Here is a 14,238-nt window from a genome sequence, read left to right as displayed (position 1 = left end):
AGGGGGCACCTCTAAGGTCCCCTTTGGGCGCATTTTCTAATAGATCCATCACTGTGGTCAGTGAGGGTTTATTATTCTGAGATGTTTGATACAAAACATCCCAGGATTCAGAGAAGCCATCATGTAGCTGGGGAACTCATAGTGACCTGTGTACAGCACATGGATTTAAAATGGCTTCCCTGTACACTTACTATGTCTAGGAATTGACAAAGACATAGTAGGGGCATATCTGCTCATGCAGATTTGCCCTCACATGTAATGTAATGCATCCTGCCTTTGAGCTGTAAGGCCCGCTAGAGGGGAGACTTAAATATATTGCATGCAGTGTTTAGGGGATATGGCACAAAGTGGGGGGTACTGCAACAAGAACCCAGCTCCCTACATGTGGCCACTTTAAATATACCATTAATGGGTGGTTATTGTTAGAAAGTGCCTTTTGTGTGTTGCTAGTAACTTCAACACCGTTTGATAAATCTTCACAGAACTTTCCAACATAGTACTCTTTTTTGCCTAGTTTGTGCATGGAAACTTTCAGGTTGATCTATCAAGTGGGGCCCAAGACAAAGTGGAGGTCCCAAAACTAATTTTTCCCATTCATTTTTCCATAGGAACATCAGTCACAGCTACAGCCTAAATGGCTGAACAGATTTACACCACATTTGGCAGAAAGCTAGATCTTGGTAAAAATAAATAGTGATTTTTGTGATTTGGTGTTTTGCAATTAAGGCTCAAAAAACGTATTTCACGCTTTGGAAGATCTGCAGGGACCTACAGATCTCATAGTGAGATCTGATTGTCTATCACCACATCAACAAGAATGTGGCAGATGCTGTGTTACAGCTCGGGGCTCAGTCCTGAGTCCTAAAAGGTTACACAAAGGACATAAGGGGTCTGGGTAGGGATACCCTGAACCCATAGGCGTGATGGTGGGGTCCCAGAGGGACGCCATCTTGGGACAACAATTGTTTTTTAATTTTGCCATTTCGCAGAGGATCTGCAAATCCATGGCAACATTTAAAAAAAAATAAAGTTCAGACTGCTGTGCAACGATCAAACCCCTATCCTGCTACGGTGGCCAGAGGCAACACAAAATATTGGTTTTGGTTGAGGTGGTGGTGCATGTCCCTCCCCATTCCTCAAGGAGGCACTGGGAACCCCTATCCCTCTGGGCCATCATGGTAAAAGAGGGGAGGGGACCGTGCGGCCCCCTCACGGAACCTTAAGAGACTCCAGGAAGCCCATGCCCCAAGGCCCAAGTGTACTTCAAAGGGAGAAGGGCCGCACAGCTCCTCTGCCCTCTCCCCCCTCCCCCCCAAAGCCTGTAAAGGCCCCGGGACCCATCCCTAGGGGTGGCTCAATTACTGTGTCCTGGGAGCCCATCCACAAGGCGCAGTAGTTTCCTTGCCCACATTAGCTCAGGCAGGAAAAATAAATTGCTTCCACCTGACATGAACCTTTTTGAAGCTCCTGCCAGGTGGAAGCCGACATGCTTTCTTTGATTGCAAGAATGGGGCAGGGAAAGCATGTGTGCTCCTACTCAGCGGGAGCTTTAAAAATGCCCCCATAGGGTGGGAACAGACTTTTATTTCCCTGCCTGTGCTCTTGCACTCAGGGAGACCAACATTGCTCCTGCCTGGAGGGAGCAAGCACAAACAGCTGCTCCTGTTGGGCGGGAGCAATACCGGATTCTGCAGAATGCGGAAAGCAGGCTAGTCTGCAGATGCCCTGGGGCTCCCCCAGCTTGCTGTTTGGTGGGTGCTTTCGCTTGGTACCGGGTAACCCACCTAAAAGATAGACCAGTCCCAGGAGATGCGGTCTCTGGGCTCACAATAGGCTGTGGGTAGGGGGCTATGCACCCCTTCACTTGGTTAAGTGCAGCCATGGGGGATTGGCTCCCAGAGCCTATTAAGGCTCAGGAAGGGGGCCACTTGGCACCTTTCCCCTTTTCTTAAGAACCCAGCCTTGGTGGATAGGGTCCCAGTGGCCTATTAGAGCTCTTGGAGGGGAGCGTCCCCCCTCCCCTTAATATATATGTTTTTGACCCTGGGCGGCTGGCCACTATTTGGTCAGGGAGGGGGAACATGTACATACTCCTCCTAATATATGTTTTGGCCCTGGAATGGGGTCCCTCAGGCCCCCTGTGGCTTAGTTAAAAAATAATTAAAAATAAAAAGGCCTCAGAGGATGGGATCCCCGGGGTCCAAAGTGGCTTGGGGAGGGGGGCTGAGGCCCCCCTCCTCTTTAAAAATAAAAAAAGGTTTTGGGATGGGGGTGGAGACTGTGCTAATGGTTTTGACGCGAGGCCTAGCCGTATGCTTTATTATAGGGTCCCTTCTGACACCACAACAATCTCTTGTGATGTGGGCTACAACTCCTGAATCAGGAGGAGCTCTAGTTGGCAGAGGTATACACACTTGTCCAAGTAAGGACCACAATCCTAGTCAGGGTAAGTCACACACAATCCAGATTATTCTGTGTGCACCCTCTGGCACCTTGGCATTGAGCAATCAGGCTTAACTTAGAAGGCAATGTAAAGTATTTGTGTAATAAATCATACAGTAACACAGTGAAAACACCACAATAATACACCACACAGGTTTAGAAAAATAGATAATATTTATCTGAATAAAATAAGGTCAAAACGACAAAGATTCAATAAGCACAAGTTGCAAGCTTTAAAAGAGTCCTAATCTTCAGAAATCAACAGTTGTCTCTTTGGCACACACAGTACCTGGTATGCGTCAAAAATAACGATGCGCAGAGACCGCAGAGGAAGAGATGTGTGGGCATTGGATTTTCCGGTGCGACACAGACGATGCATTGTTTCTTTCCACGCTACAAGGGGCTTGTGTCGTTTTTCGTGCACAGTCTTCATTCCTCACTGCGGTGCGGGGATATTTGGAAACCCAGGGACGATGCAGGGAAAATCCTTGACGTGCTGGAAGAAGACACGGGTGTTGCATAGTTCCGGTAGGCGATGTGTCAAATTTTCCATCAGGAAGTTGGGCTGCGTTGTTCCGGTCGACTGTGCGGTGATTCCTCGGTCGCAAGGCAGGCTTTGCGTCGTTTCTGGGAAGCGTTGCGTCGATTTCTGATGTACAAGGAAGTTCTTTGTAGAGATGAAGTCTTTTTTGGCCCTGAGACTTCAGAAAACAGGACGTAAGCTCAATCCAAGCCCTCGGAGTGCACTTTTTGGGGAAGACACAGTCCTTCTCAGCAAAGTTAGAGGCCAGCATGGCAGCAGGGCAACAGCAGGGCAGCAGTCCTTCACAGCAAAGCAGTCCATATGAGTCCTTTGGGCAGCCAAGCAGTTCCTCTTGACAGGATGCAGATGTAGAACCAGAAGTGTCTGCGTTGGTGCGGTCAGACACCCCGTTTATATACCCAAAGATGCTTTTGAAGTGAGGGAGACTTCAAAGAGTGGTTTTGAAGTGCTTAAGTTCTCTTTTCAGTACAGTCCTGTCTGCCCAGGGGTTTGGCAGTCCATTGTGTGAGGGCAGGCCACTAGCCTTTGAAATCTAAGTGTCAGGCCCTCCACCCTTCCAGCCCATCAAGACCCATTCAGTATGCAGTTGGGTGTAGGTGTGACTGAGTGTCCTGTGTTTGTGCTTGTCTGGGTGAAATGCACAAGGGAGCTGTCAACCACTAGTGCAATCACCGTCCTCAGAGGGATTGCCTCTGGGTAGCGGGTGGCATGGTCCACCAAAACCATTATAAACCTGTGGCCAAGAGAAGTTTTGGGGTCCAATGGACCAATGACGTCAATGCCAACCCTTTCAAAGGGGGTGCCAACAACGGGGAGTGGAGATGGGGGGCCTTGAGCCTTTTCCATGTGTTCCCACTGGCATGGCACCTGGGACAGGACCTACAGAATGCATCTGAGGCCGTCTGCATTCGGGGCCAATAGAAGTGGGTGACAAGCCTGGCAAAGGTCTTGTCTTTCCCTAAATGTCCTGCCAGGGGGATGTCGTGAGCCAGGCCCAGTAGGAAGGCCTGGTAACACTGGGAGACCACCAGCACACATGCTGACACTTGGAGTCGCCCTTAGAGTGACCATATTTAATGCACTCTAAGCATTTGGGTACAAACATTTCTGTCTTACTGTCAAAGAACCCTTTCTTTTTAGACTGGGGCTGGTTACCACTATTCCCTTGAGAATTATTTTGAGGGCCTTTTGAGAACTCCTTTTTTTAAGTATTTCTCCCCCCTCTTCCTTCTGTTGGGAACCCTGACCAACTTTGTGGATGTGCCCCCAGGTACCTTTTTGGACACTCTGGTGCTAGCCCAGAGGTCTGCCTTCTCAGCAACCTTCCTGGGATCAGTCAGCTTACTGTCAATTAGGTGCTGGTGCAACTCTGTAAAGCTAATACTGAGCATATGCTTTCTCATGATTAAATTGTACAAATCCATGTAATCATTTATTTTACATCCCGCACCCAACCATTGAGTGCCTTACTAGAAAGTCACAAAAGTCTACCCAGGTTTGGTTGGGGAGCTTGGTACTGTCCCTGAATCTTTGGTGATACTTTTCAGGGGTCAGTCCAAATGTGGCAGTCAAAATGGCTTTCATAGGGGCATACTTGTTCAGATCCCCAACCTCTAGTGTAAGAAGTGTGTGCCTTCCAAGTGTTAGCGTGTGTTTCCACAAGCCCACCTCCCATTGCTCTTCAGGATCCCCATGAGCCCTTAGGCAGATTCCTTCTCAGCAAAGTCAGAGGCTAGCAGGGCAGCAGGGCAGCAGTCCTTCACAGCAAAGCAGTCCAGATGAGTCCTTTGGGCAGCCAGGTAGTTCCTCTTGACAGGATGCAGGTGTAGATCCAGAAGTGTCTGAGTTTGTGGGGTCAGAGACCCAGTTTATATACCGAAAATGCCTTTGAAGTGGGGGAAACTTCAAGGAGTGGTTTTGAAGTGCACAAGTTCCCCTTTTAGTACAGCCCTGTCTGCCGGGGTCCCAGTAGGGGGTTTGGCAGTCCATAGTGTGAGGGCAGGTGACTAACCTCTGAAATATAAGTGTCAGGCCCTCCACCCTTCCAGCCCAGGAAGACCTATTCAGTATGCAGGTGAGTTCAGGGGTGACTGAGTGTCCTGTGTTTGTGGTTGTCTGGGCAAAATGCACAAGGGAGCTGTCAACCAGCCCAGCCCAGACGTTGATTGGAGACAGGCGGTAATGCACGGATGGCTTTTAACCTCACCAATACGCAGTATTTTCCATTACCATTCTGGCCATACTTAATATGACCTGGTTACCACTTTCTGGTCAGAATCTACCACTCAAAAACTATAGGAGGGCAGTCCTAATGCTGGTCTATGAAAGGAGCAGGCCTCACAGTAGTGGAAAACTAATTTAGGAGTGTTTTACTATAAGGACATATAAACCACATATGTACATGTCCTGCCTTTTACCTGCATTGCACCCTGCCCTCTGGGTTACCTAGGGCCTTCCTTACGGGTGACTTATATGTAGAAAAAGGGGAGTTTAAGACTTGGAAAGTACTTTTAAATGGCATGTGGAATTGGCAGTAAAACTGAACACTCAGGCCTTGCAATGGTTAAGGAGCTACTTATGTGGGTGGCACAATCAGTGCTGCAGGCCCACTAGTAGCATTTAATTTACAGGCCCTTGGCACCTGTAGTGCACTTTACTAGGGACTTACAAGTAAATCAAATATGCCAGTTGAGGATGAACCAATGTTACCATATTTAAGGAAGAGAGCATATTCACTTTAGCACTGGTTAGCAGTGGTATAGTGCACAGAGTCCTAAATCCAGTGAAATCAGTGTCAAAAAAGTGGAGGGAGTCGGGCAAAAAGTTGGGCGATGACCACCCTAAGGCTGTCCGGTCTAACAAGCTCTTTGATCTTAAACCAGCCCTATCAGAGTCTAAGTTGGTGTGCACCTTTAATACGATTATACTAACAAGGTCTCACATAGGAATGGCGCAGGATACCTACCAACATACAATATTTTGACAATATACTATTTTTATTTCATATGCACTCCAAGAGCTGGATCTCCTTTAGTGTTTGGTGACCACTGTTTGTACTAGTATCTTTACAATTTTATACCTTTTCGCTGTATTTTATAGCAGAGTGACTCAAATAAGTCCTGGCGAATACCCACTGCACCTCTTTAAGGGTAATTTTAGGGCAGAAACATGCTTACCAATCTACATAGTCAGGAATGAGCCTTTTTCTTGCTTCACTCCACCATTTTTAATCTTGCACCTGGTAGACAGAATAACATTTTAGGGTCTCGACAGGAGATAGTTTTACCTTCTCCACATTCCAGTCTTTACACTCTGCTTAGTTGACACACCCCTTAGACTCTCATAGTGCTGGTTTAATATTTGTTTCAGGAGTTGTAACCCACATCACAACAGGTTCTTGTGGTGTTAGGAGGGACCCTATGATGAAGCATTCCACCTCATGGTGGGTGAGGGTTCTCATTCCTAAGAAGGCTTTCTTCTTTCTCTTGTCAGAAACATCGTTACCTAATGATAGCTCAAATATTGATTCAGATATTAGTTGATAGACCCAGGTACATCTTTGTGATTGATATGGTATATTGAAACCTGTGCCTGGCAGTTTTTAAATATATTTGGCCTTTTTTGTGTTAATTCTGTTAACAAGTAACCTTTTATTTATTAACAGTTACTAAGGTCAATTCATATCTAACACACATTTCTTATTAATCTGTTGTATACATTCAGTATCACAGTTTGTATAGAGGTTTAGATGTGGTTCACAAATCAAAGTTCTGTTCAACCCTCAGAAGTAAATTCACATGGTCCTTAGGGTTATCCGATTTGCACACTGTTCGCTGTCTCCCTTAGATTCATGCAGTTGTGATGGATTCTCGTACTGGTGCCACTCAGTCTCCTGGAGTGGCTGGTACTCCTTCACCTGTAAGAAAGGGTTCTTCATGTAATGGATGTTCTTGCCTCCCATCTGCATTCACCTTCTCAACCCCTCCCGGGTTTGCACTTGCCTGTTGCCAGTAAGAAAAGGTTTGTCATGTAAGGAATGTTCCTGCCTTCAGCTTGAATTCACCCTAATTGACTGTGGACAAGGTGTCATTGAGGCTGGTGCCTCCCTCCTTCATCTCTCGCCCCTCCCTCCAAGTATGCCCCAAATGTTGCTGTCCTTGTCTATACCTTACCAGCCCTATTGGTTCTGGAGACTGGACCACACCCCTATAGAGCTCCCTACACCTCCCATTCCACTCATGGTTTGGTCATGGCATCCTCTTTGTTTTCCTCTTTAACTTTGAGTAACTTTGACATCCCTCTCAGAAGGCGGCAATCTTTCCTACTCCTTCATGTAATCTATGTTTGGTCCATGATCTGCAGGTGATTCTTAGAGACAGGGTGTATTGAACCCTTAAACCAGTTCTCCCTTCCTTCTGTCACTTTAAGACGTGTGTGCCTGTTTCCCTCCCCTGAGCCCTGGTACTGCACCTGACAGTAACTCCTTAGTCTCCTGCTTAGAGCCACCATGCCAGCTTCTGTAGAGGTGACTGTTTGTCCTCTTGACACTAATCTGTACTCATTTCTACCTTCTTGCTGTTGCTAAAGGAAATTATGATGGAGAAAGGGACTTAAATAATTTACATGGCTTTCACACTACGTTAGTGGTTCTTTTCACTAATACTTTCTTCTCCTTAAGCATGCATTTTATTTGTAGAATAGGGGGGCCTTCTACAATTTCTTAAAGTGTTTGGGAAAGCTACGTGGTTGTATTCATGTCAAGCAGCCTTTATAGCTCTTAAAATGAAAACGTGATGGCTTCTTTCTTTTTGTCTGTAAAAACAAAATGTTTCCTTCTATTTAACAGGAATGGGTTGTTATTGGACAAGTAGATGTGGAGACTCTTGTGGACAACCATCTTTTCAGTGTGTATGATTGGGAGAAAAACTTCAAAGCCTTAAAAGTGAGGGGCAAAGAAGCGGAACGTCTTCCGAGGTAAAGACAAACTCATTTTTCTCAAGGCAGCTGTTTCATATTGTTCTTTTAAAACTGACTGCCTTTTGTATTGGAGAATGTATTGGAGAATGCAGTGTACCAAAAGGACATTGTGAGTAGCAAATTATTTTTTGACTCAATTTTAGTGGTGCATTTTTCTTTAGAATTGTGTTATTGATTAGGTTTGTCCTGTAAACTATCTTTTTTTTTATTGAGTTTTTATCAGATATCAACTCATAAACCGTTAACATACAGTCCCCCCTCCCTTACCTAATCGTGTTACCCCACATTGTGTATTAACAAATGCTTTATAAGTCTTAATCGGTATTATCTGTTCCTGTGTCAAGGACAAGCACACTCATCCATCTTGGTGAGCACATGGAGTATGAAGGTCCTTTGTTTAATACATCAAAATACATTTCCCCATTTGTTCTTGAAGTCCATCTGCTGACCTTCCACTTGATGCATAAATTGCTCCATGACAAATAGGCCCTCATTGAACCCTGGTGGTCTTTTGACTGCCAGGGTTAATGTGGCGATATCACCGCCAACAGGCTGGCGATGTATACCGCCACATTATGAGATTGGCGGGTTGGCTGCAGCCAACCCGCCACTTCTCCACTCATACCGCCATGGCGGTATGAGCCACTGGGCCGGAGATATCTATCTCCAGCCCGACGGCCGACATAGTACAGCCCATGGCATTATGAGCCGGTCTACCACCATGGTTTTCGAGGCGTTAGCTGTCATCTTCCTTGTCACCAGTAGGCGACTCCCCCGCCCCCTAACACTTACTTAATGCCCCCCCCTTCCATCCAGACTCACCCACTCACCCCCCTCTGATCCAGCCACTCAGCCCCCATACACAGACACACCACACAACTGACCCCACCCCCCACAGCCACACATGCACACATCACCCCCCACCCCCACTACAATCACAGTGCCCCTCACACCACACCCCCCTTCCCCGTATACACGCACACAGACACCCACATGGACCAGGCATACACCCATTCACTTCTTAGACATACACGTATTAATTCACACACTGATATACACACATTCATTCATGCATATTTTCAGATATACTCACACACATTCTAACACAATCACACTGACATGCAGACACGCACTCACTTCACCGTTGTTACACACACTCACTCACGCAAACAACCCAACACAGACAGACGCATTCACACACACCCTCAGACACACACACAAAACACCTCCCACCCCTCCTCCCCTGTCGGAAGCCAGACTTACCTTGGTCGAGGACGTTTTCTGGCAGGGAACGGGAACGGACACTGCTACCCCCAGCAGTGCCCAGCCAGCAGAACACCTCCAGGCCATATTACTGGACATAATACGGCTGGTGGCGTTCAACTGCTGTGGCGGTGCTGGTGGTAGCAGCACCAGTTTACCACTGTCCACCACCATGAGCACTGCTGGATTTCCGCCCTTATTGTGACGGAAGTCAGGCAGTGCTCATAATAAGGCGGCAGACGGATGGTAGCCGTGGTTGCGGTATGTTGGCGGCCTTCACCGCAGCGCTAGGCGGTAAATACCGCCAATGTAATAATTAGGGCCATAATGTCCATAACATCCGATACCATTGTGTTATCAAAGAGCCCCCTTGCTCTTTCACTTAAATTCCAGCACTAGTTTTGTCGCACTCAGACCCTGTAAAACTGTGTACTTGTTTACTTAAGCATTTATTTTCTCGGGGTCTTAAACCTAGCAGCATTACTTAGCAATCATCTGGGAGGAATAGCGAAGTACCCTACCCAGTGTTTTCCTCACTTCTTCCCAGAATGGTTACAGTAATGAGCATTCCCACTGTATGTGGGGCACAATACCATGGGCTCTACACCCTCTACAGCACTATCCAGTAGTGTTTGGGTAAATGTGCTGTAATCTTGCAATCATGTAGTACCAGCTGTACATTATTTTATGGTGAATTTATTTATTTTTAATATTTATGCAACTCTTATGAATGCCTCTGTTTAGTAATTCTCATTGTTGTATCGAGAGGTCGCCCTGAAATGTTTGTTCCCATGCTAACATGTGTTTATTTTAAGTCAACATTTGACGGAGCCAATATATTATAGATCCAGAAAATCCCTTCTTTTTGCCACCTATTCCTGGTACTGTAACGTCGAATTGGGCCTGATCCCCAATTGCAGTTTGTTTGTTACTCGACTGCAGAAACTAGTGGAGGATTTGCACATATATTAACCTTCCTCTTTCATCCAAATAAATTCATCCATACATTGCTGAAAGTTTTGACAGTACCATTCTCAAAGATATCAGATTTTATTTGACACAATGCCCTTCTCCGTGTATAAAACATTTTCTCAGCAAGTGCAGAGGAAAACGTTTGATACAGTGTATTGGAGTGGAAATTTAAGGGAAGGCAGTCAGATCTTCTCTCTACTTTAATAGATTTGAATAGCTTTACAGATGTCTGTTGTTTATTTAAAATATTTTCATCAATCAATGAACACCCCAAATCAAAGCTAACTATTTTATACTGGTCACATAGTCTAAATAACTCTTCTTTTCTCATCCTTCTCCCTTGATCCTTGTCCTGGTGCATACTTTGTTCCTATTTATCTGTATCTTCCAATATTAGATTGTATAAGATTATTTTCTTTATTGGCGTTCTGACTAATCTACCAGGTGCCACGCTATAGAACTCTGGTAGCCATTAAGATTGTTATTTTTTCAAAAGTCTGATAAGTTAAGTTGTATTTAGACTTTGAATTTGTAATTGAAGCATAGGTTCCACCATTTACTGTATGTGCTCAGAAAACCAAAGTTGTGTTTTCAAACTTTGGTCATTGACTACAAGTGTATCTACAATGACTTGCCATTACATATTTTAGAAACCAACAATGGACTTACCAGACTCCCCATCTGATTTTTTTTGTTTATGTTATGGAGTTCTGGAGTATGCAGCATTGTTGAAGGTGGTTTTAAAAGAATAGGATATCTTCCACTGCAGTTCATAAATTTAGACACTTAAAAGATGTCTTTATTTGGGATTGTAAAAATAAGGTGATGGATGGAATACCTGATGTAATCTCAGCCACTGACAATCACTTGGGGCTGCATCGCAGTCCATCCTTTTTTCCCCACCATGCCACCTCAGTTTGGACCCAGCCACATGCAAAACAGTCTTGACCTTTTTCCTCATGGAACAGTCCAGTCTGAACTGCAAGGCTAGGTCCTCCCTGAACCGTAACACAAGCAAACCAGGACCGGTTATGCCCTTATCATCGGCTCTTCAGCTGGGAATAACTTGGTTCCAGTAGCACAGTGAGCCACGGACCCACACCTTAGCTTGCCTAGTTCACTTACTAAGCCAAATGCAAAAATAACAAGGTGATGTATGGAATGTCTGACTAAATCTTTGCCACGGGCAATCACTTGGAGCCCATCCCAATCCATCATTTTTCACCCACCATGCCACCTCAGTTTGGACCCAGCCATATGCAAAACAGTCTTGACCCTGTTCCTCATAGAAACAATCCAACCCGAACTGCCAGATCAGGTCCTCCCTGAACCAAAACACAAGCAACCCAGGACCGGTTTCTCCCTTGTTTTGGGCTCTTCAGCCGGATATAGCTTGGTTTCAATTGCACAGTGGGCCTGGGACCCACATTTGGCCATACTCTGCGCACTTACAGTGTCAAATGCAAGAATAACAAGGCAATGGATGGAAAGCCTGAGTTAATCGCAGCCATTCCCCACCATGCCACCTCAGTTTGGAAACAGACACATGCAAAACAGTCTTGACCCTGTTCCTCATGGGAACCGTCCAGCCCGAACTGCCAGACCAGATCCTTCCTGAACTGAAACTCAAGCAGCACAGGACCGGTTATGCCTTGTTATGGGCTCTTCAGCCGGTAATAAGTTGGTTCCAGTAGCACAGTGAATCCAGAACACGCCTGGGCATACCTTGCGCTGTTACAGACTCAAATGCAAAAACAACAAGGTAATACATGGAATGCTTAAATTCATCTCAGCCTGTGGCAATCGCTTGGGGCTGCATCCCAACCAATCTTTTTTCACCCACCATACAACCTCAGTTTGGTCCCAGCCATATGCAAATCAGTCTTGACCCTGTTCCTAATGGGAACAGTCCAGCCTGAACTGTCAGGCCCTGAACCGGAACACGAGCAATCCAGAATTAGTTTTGCCTTTGTTATGTACTCTTCAGCTGAGTATAGCTTGGTTCCAGTGGCACAGTGAACAAGGAACCCACATCTGGGCATACCTGGCACCCTTAGGGCGTTCAATGCAAAAATTACAAGGAGATGGATGGAACGCAGGCCAGAGCGATTGCTAGTGGCTGAGATTAATTCAAGCAGTTCCACCCATCACCTTGTTCTTTTTTTATTTCTTTGGAATTGTAGCACAAAAATGAAACATCATAGATGTACACACCTGAGACAGCACCTGAGCTGTTTTCAGTGAAGCAGCATGGGAATTACTTTGCCAACCCAAGTGTTTGGTCCCTTACACACACATCACAATTTAAAATATTCCTCACTAGTGTAATACATATTAATTTGATTAGCAAAACAAATAATCCCTAACTCCTTTTTGCCAATACTGTCATGGTATCTACCATGGGGTACATGCTCCTTTTTGATGTTAACATGCTTTGGTTCTTCAAAAATATAGACACTGGCGGTTTCATATTCTGGGGTCAAATTCAGAAGTCTCTACTGAAAACTGAAAATGTTGAGTATGTTATTAGCAAAATAATTCTGATGACTTTCAGCAGACTGACAAATGTAGACGGAGAAGATGTGGAGCAAAATGTTCGGACATGCAACCAATATGCATAACTGTGTCGATCAGAAGTGCACCCTATATTCTTTTTTTTTTTTTGTAGTTATAGTTTTTGGTTGATAATATCTATATAGATGTTACAATCTCTTTAATACAGTTTACATCCACAAGAAAAACCTCAGTAGCCTTCAAAAATCCAAAATCATTATTCTTTCTTATCTAGTAGCTACTTCTAGCCACAATTTTTTTACCTTAGAATTTTCACCTGGTGTCAGACCGGATCCGGACACATTTTGTGAGCTGGACCCCTGCGCACTATTAGGTGGCAATGTCCAGCTCTGCATGGCGTTGTCCGTGCCAGAAGTAACGTTTGAGGTCCCCATATAGTGTCACCCAGGCAAGCTGACGTCAGTTCTTTTGTTTCTGCGCCAGTCAGTGCAGATCTCGAGAAACTGAGAGCTTGGTATCCCCAGTCATTTTGTGAATAACTTTTTATACTTTTTGTTGACATCTTTTTGAGGTTTTTCCTCCTGGTATGGTAGGATTTCATTGAGGAAGGTCGACTTTAAGTCCTTGCACGTATTTGGTGCCTTGAGCATGACCACAACCTGAAGGCCTGCACCAGTTGCCACACCGTAAATCCCTCAAGCTCCTGGTCGCTTGACGTGCAACACTGCAACAATCTAGATCCTGGTAAAGAGAAAGGTCCTAAGAGCAATCACGGAGCACTAGATTTTCATCACACTCAGTCGTCGGGTCACTAGGGTAAGTCCTACCACCATAAAAAGAACACAGCACGCACGCTTCGACTTCAACTTGTCCGTCAGGCGACAAAACAATTGAGCATTGATCGTCAAGGCCCTGTTCCTCATTAGAGCCAGTGTCTGGACCGTCTCCTCGCCTCCCCGAGTTTCCAAGAGTTCTATGGGCCTTGCACCTCATATTTCAGTGGCCTGTTCCCTCTTTTGGGCCTTGAGGGTTCAGCAGGGGCCCTCCTGGCCTCGGCACCAGTGGGGCTCTTAGGATACAATCTTGAATCCCGACCAACACTGGTCATGCTATAGCAACTTTCACAGGCACAGGTCCCGACGTCAACGCTCCTAGTGCTGCCAGCACCTACTGGGTGGCACCACCCCCATACTCATCCCCGAACATGGCACAGAGCTCGAAGGACATCGACAGACGCCACCTACGGCACTGATTGGAACCATGCCTTCCAGGCAGAGCCTGAGCCCTATTCTTGTAGGCTAGGACTCGGGGAGGACTGTGAGGGGTTCCTGGACCCTGAAAAACACCAGCCTTATAATACCAACATGGAATAGTGTGAGGATCTGGGTGAGGCCAGTAAACTGAACACTTCTCCGGATACTGGCATGGTTTGTCTTCCCCCACCATGGCTATGGAGGAGGGAGCGTCTTTCACCATGGTAGTGCGGTTGGTGGCTGAGGGCCTTCAGTTACCTCAGTGGCAGTCAA

At 45.8% G+C, this 14,238-nt stretch overlaps 1 protein-coding gene across 2 annotated transcripts in view; it reads left to right on the top strand.

Annotated features, from left to right (window-relative positions):
• Nucleotides 1-14,238, top strand: part of DYNC2H1 (dynein cytoplasmic 2 heavy chain 1) — a 1,541,159-nt gene that overhangs the window by 227,174 nt on the left and 1,299,747 nt on the right. For both annotated transcript variants that reach the window (XM_069202358.1, XM_069202357.1), the window contains exon 18: nt 7,833-7,960. In XM_069202358.1, the coding sequence (XP_069058459.1) occupies nt 7,833-7,960 (128 nt within the window). The remainder of the gene's footprint in view (nt 1-7,832; nt 7,961-14,238) is intronic.

The sequence above is a fragment of the Pleurodeles waltl genome, chromosome 8, assembly GCF_031143425.1.
Source record: "Pleurodeles waltl isolate 20211129_DDA chromosome 8, aPleWal1.hap1.20221129, whole genome shotgun sequence".
NCBI classification, from domain to species: domain Eukaryota; kingdom Metazoa; phylum Chordata; class Amphibia; order Caudata; family Salamandridae; genus Pleurodeles; species Pleurodeles waltl.
Note: the sequence above shows the minus strand (reverse complement) of the source record. Positions and strands in the feature narration are given on the sequence as shown.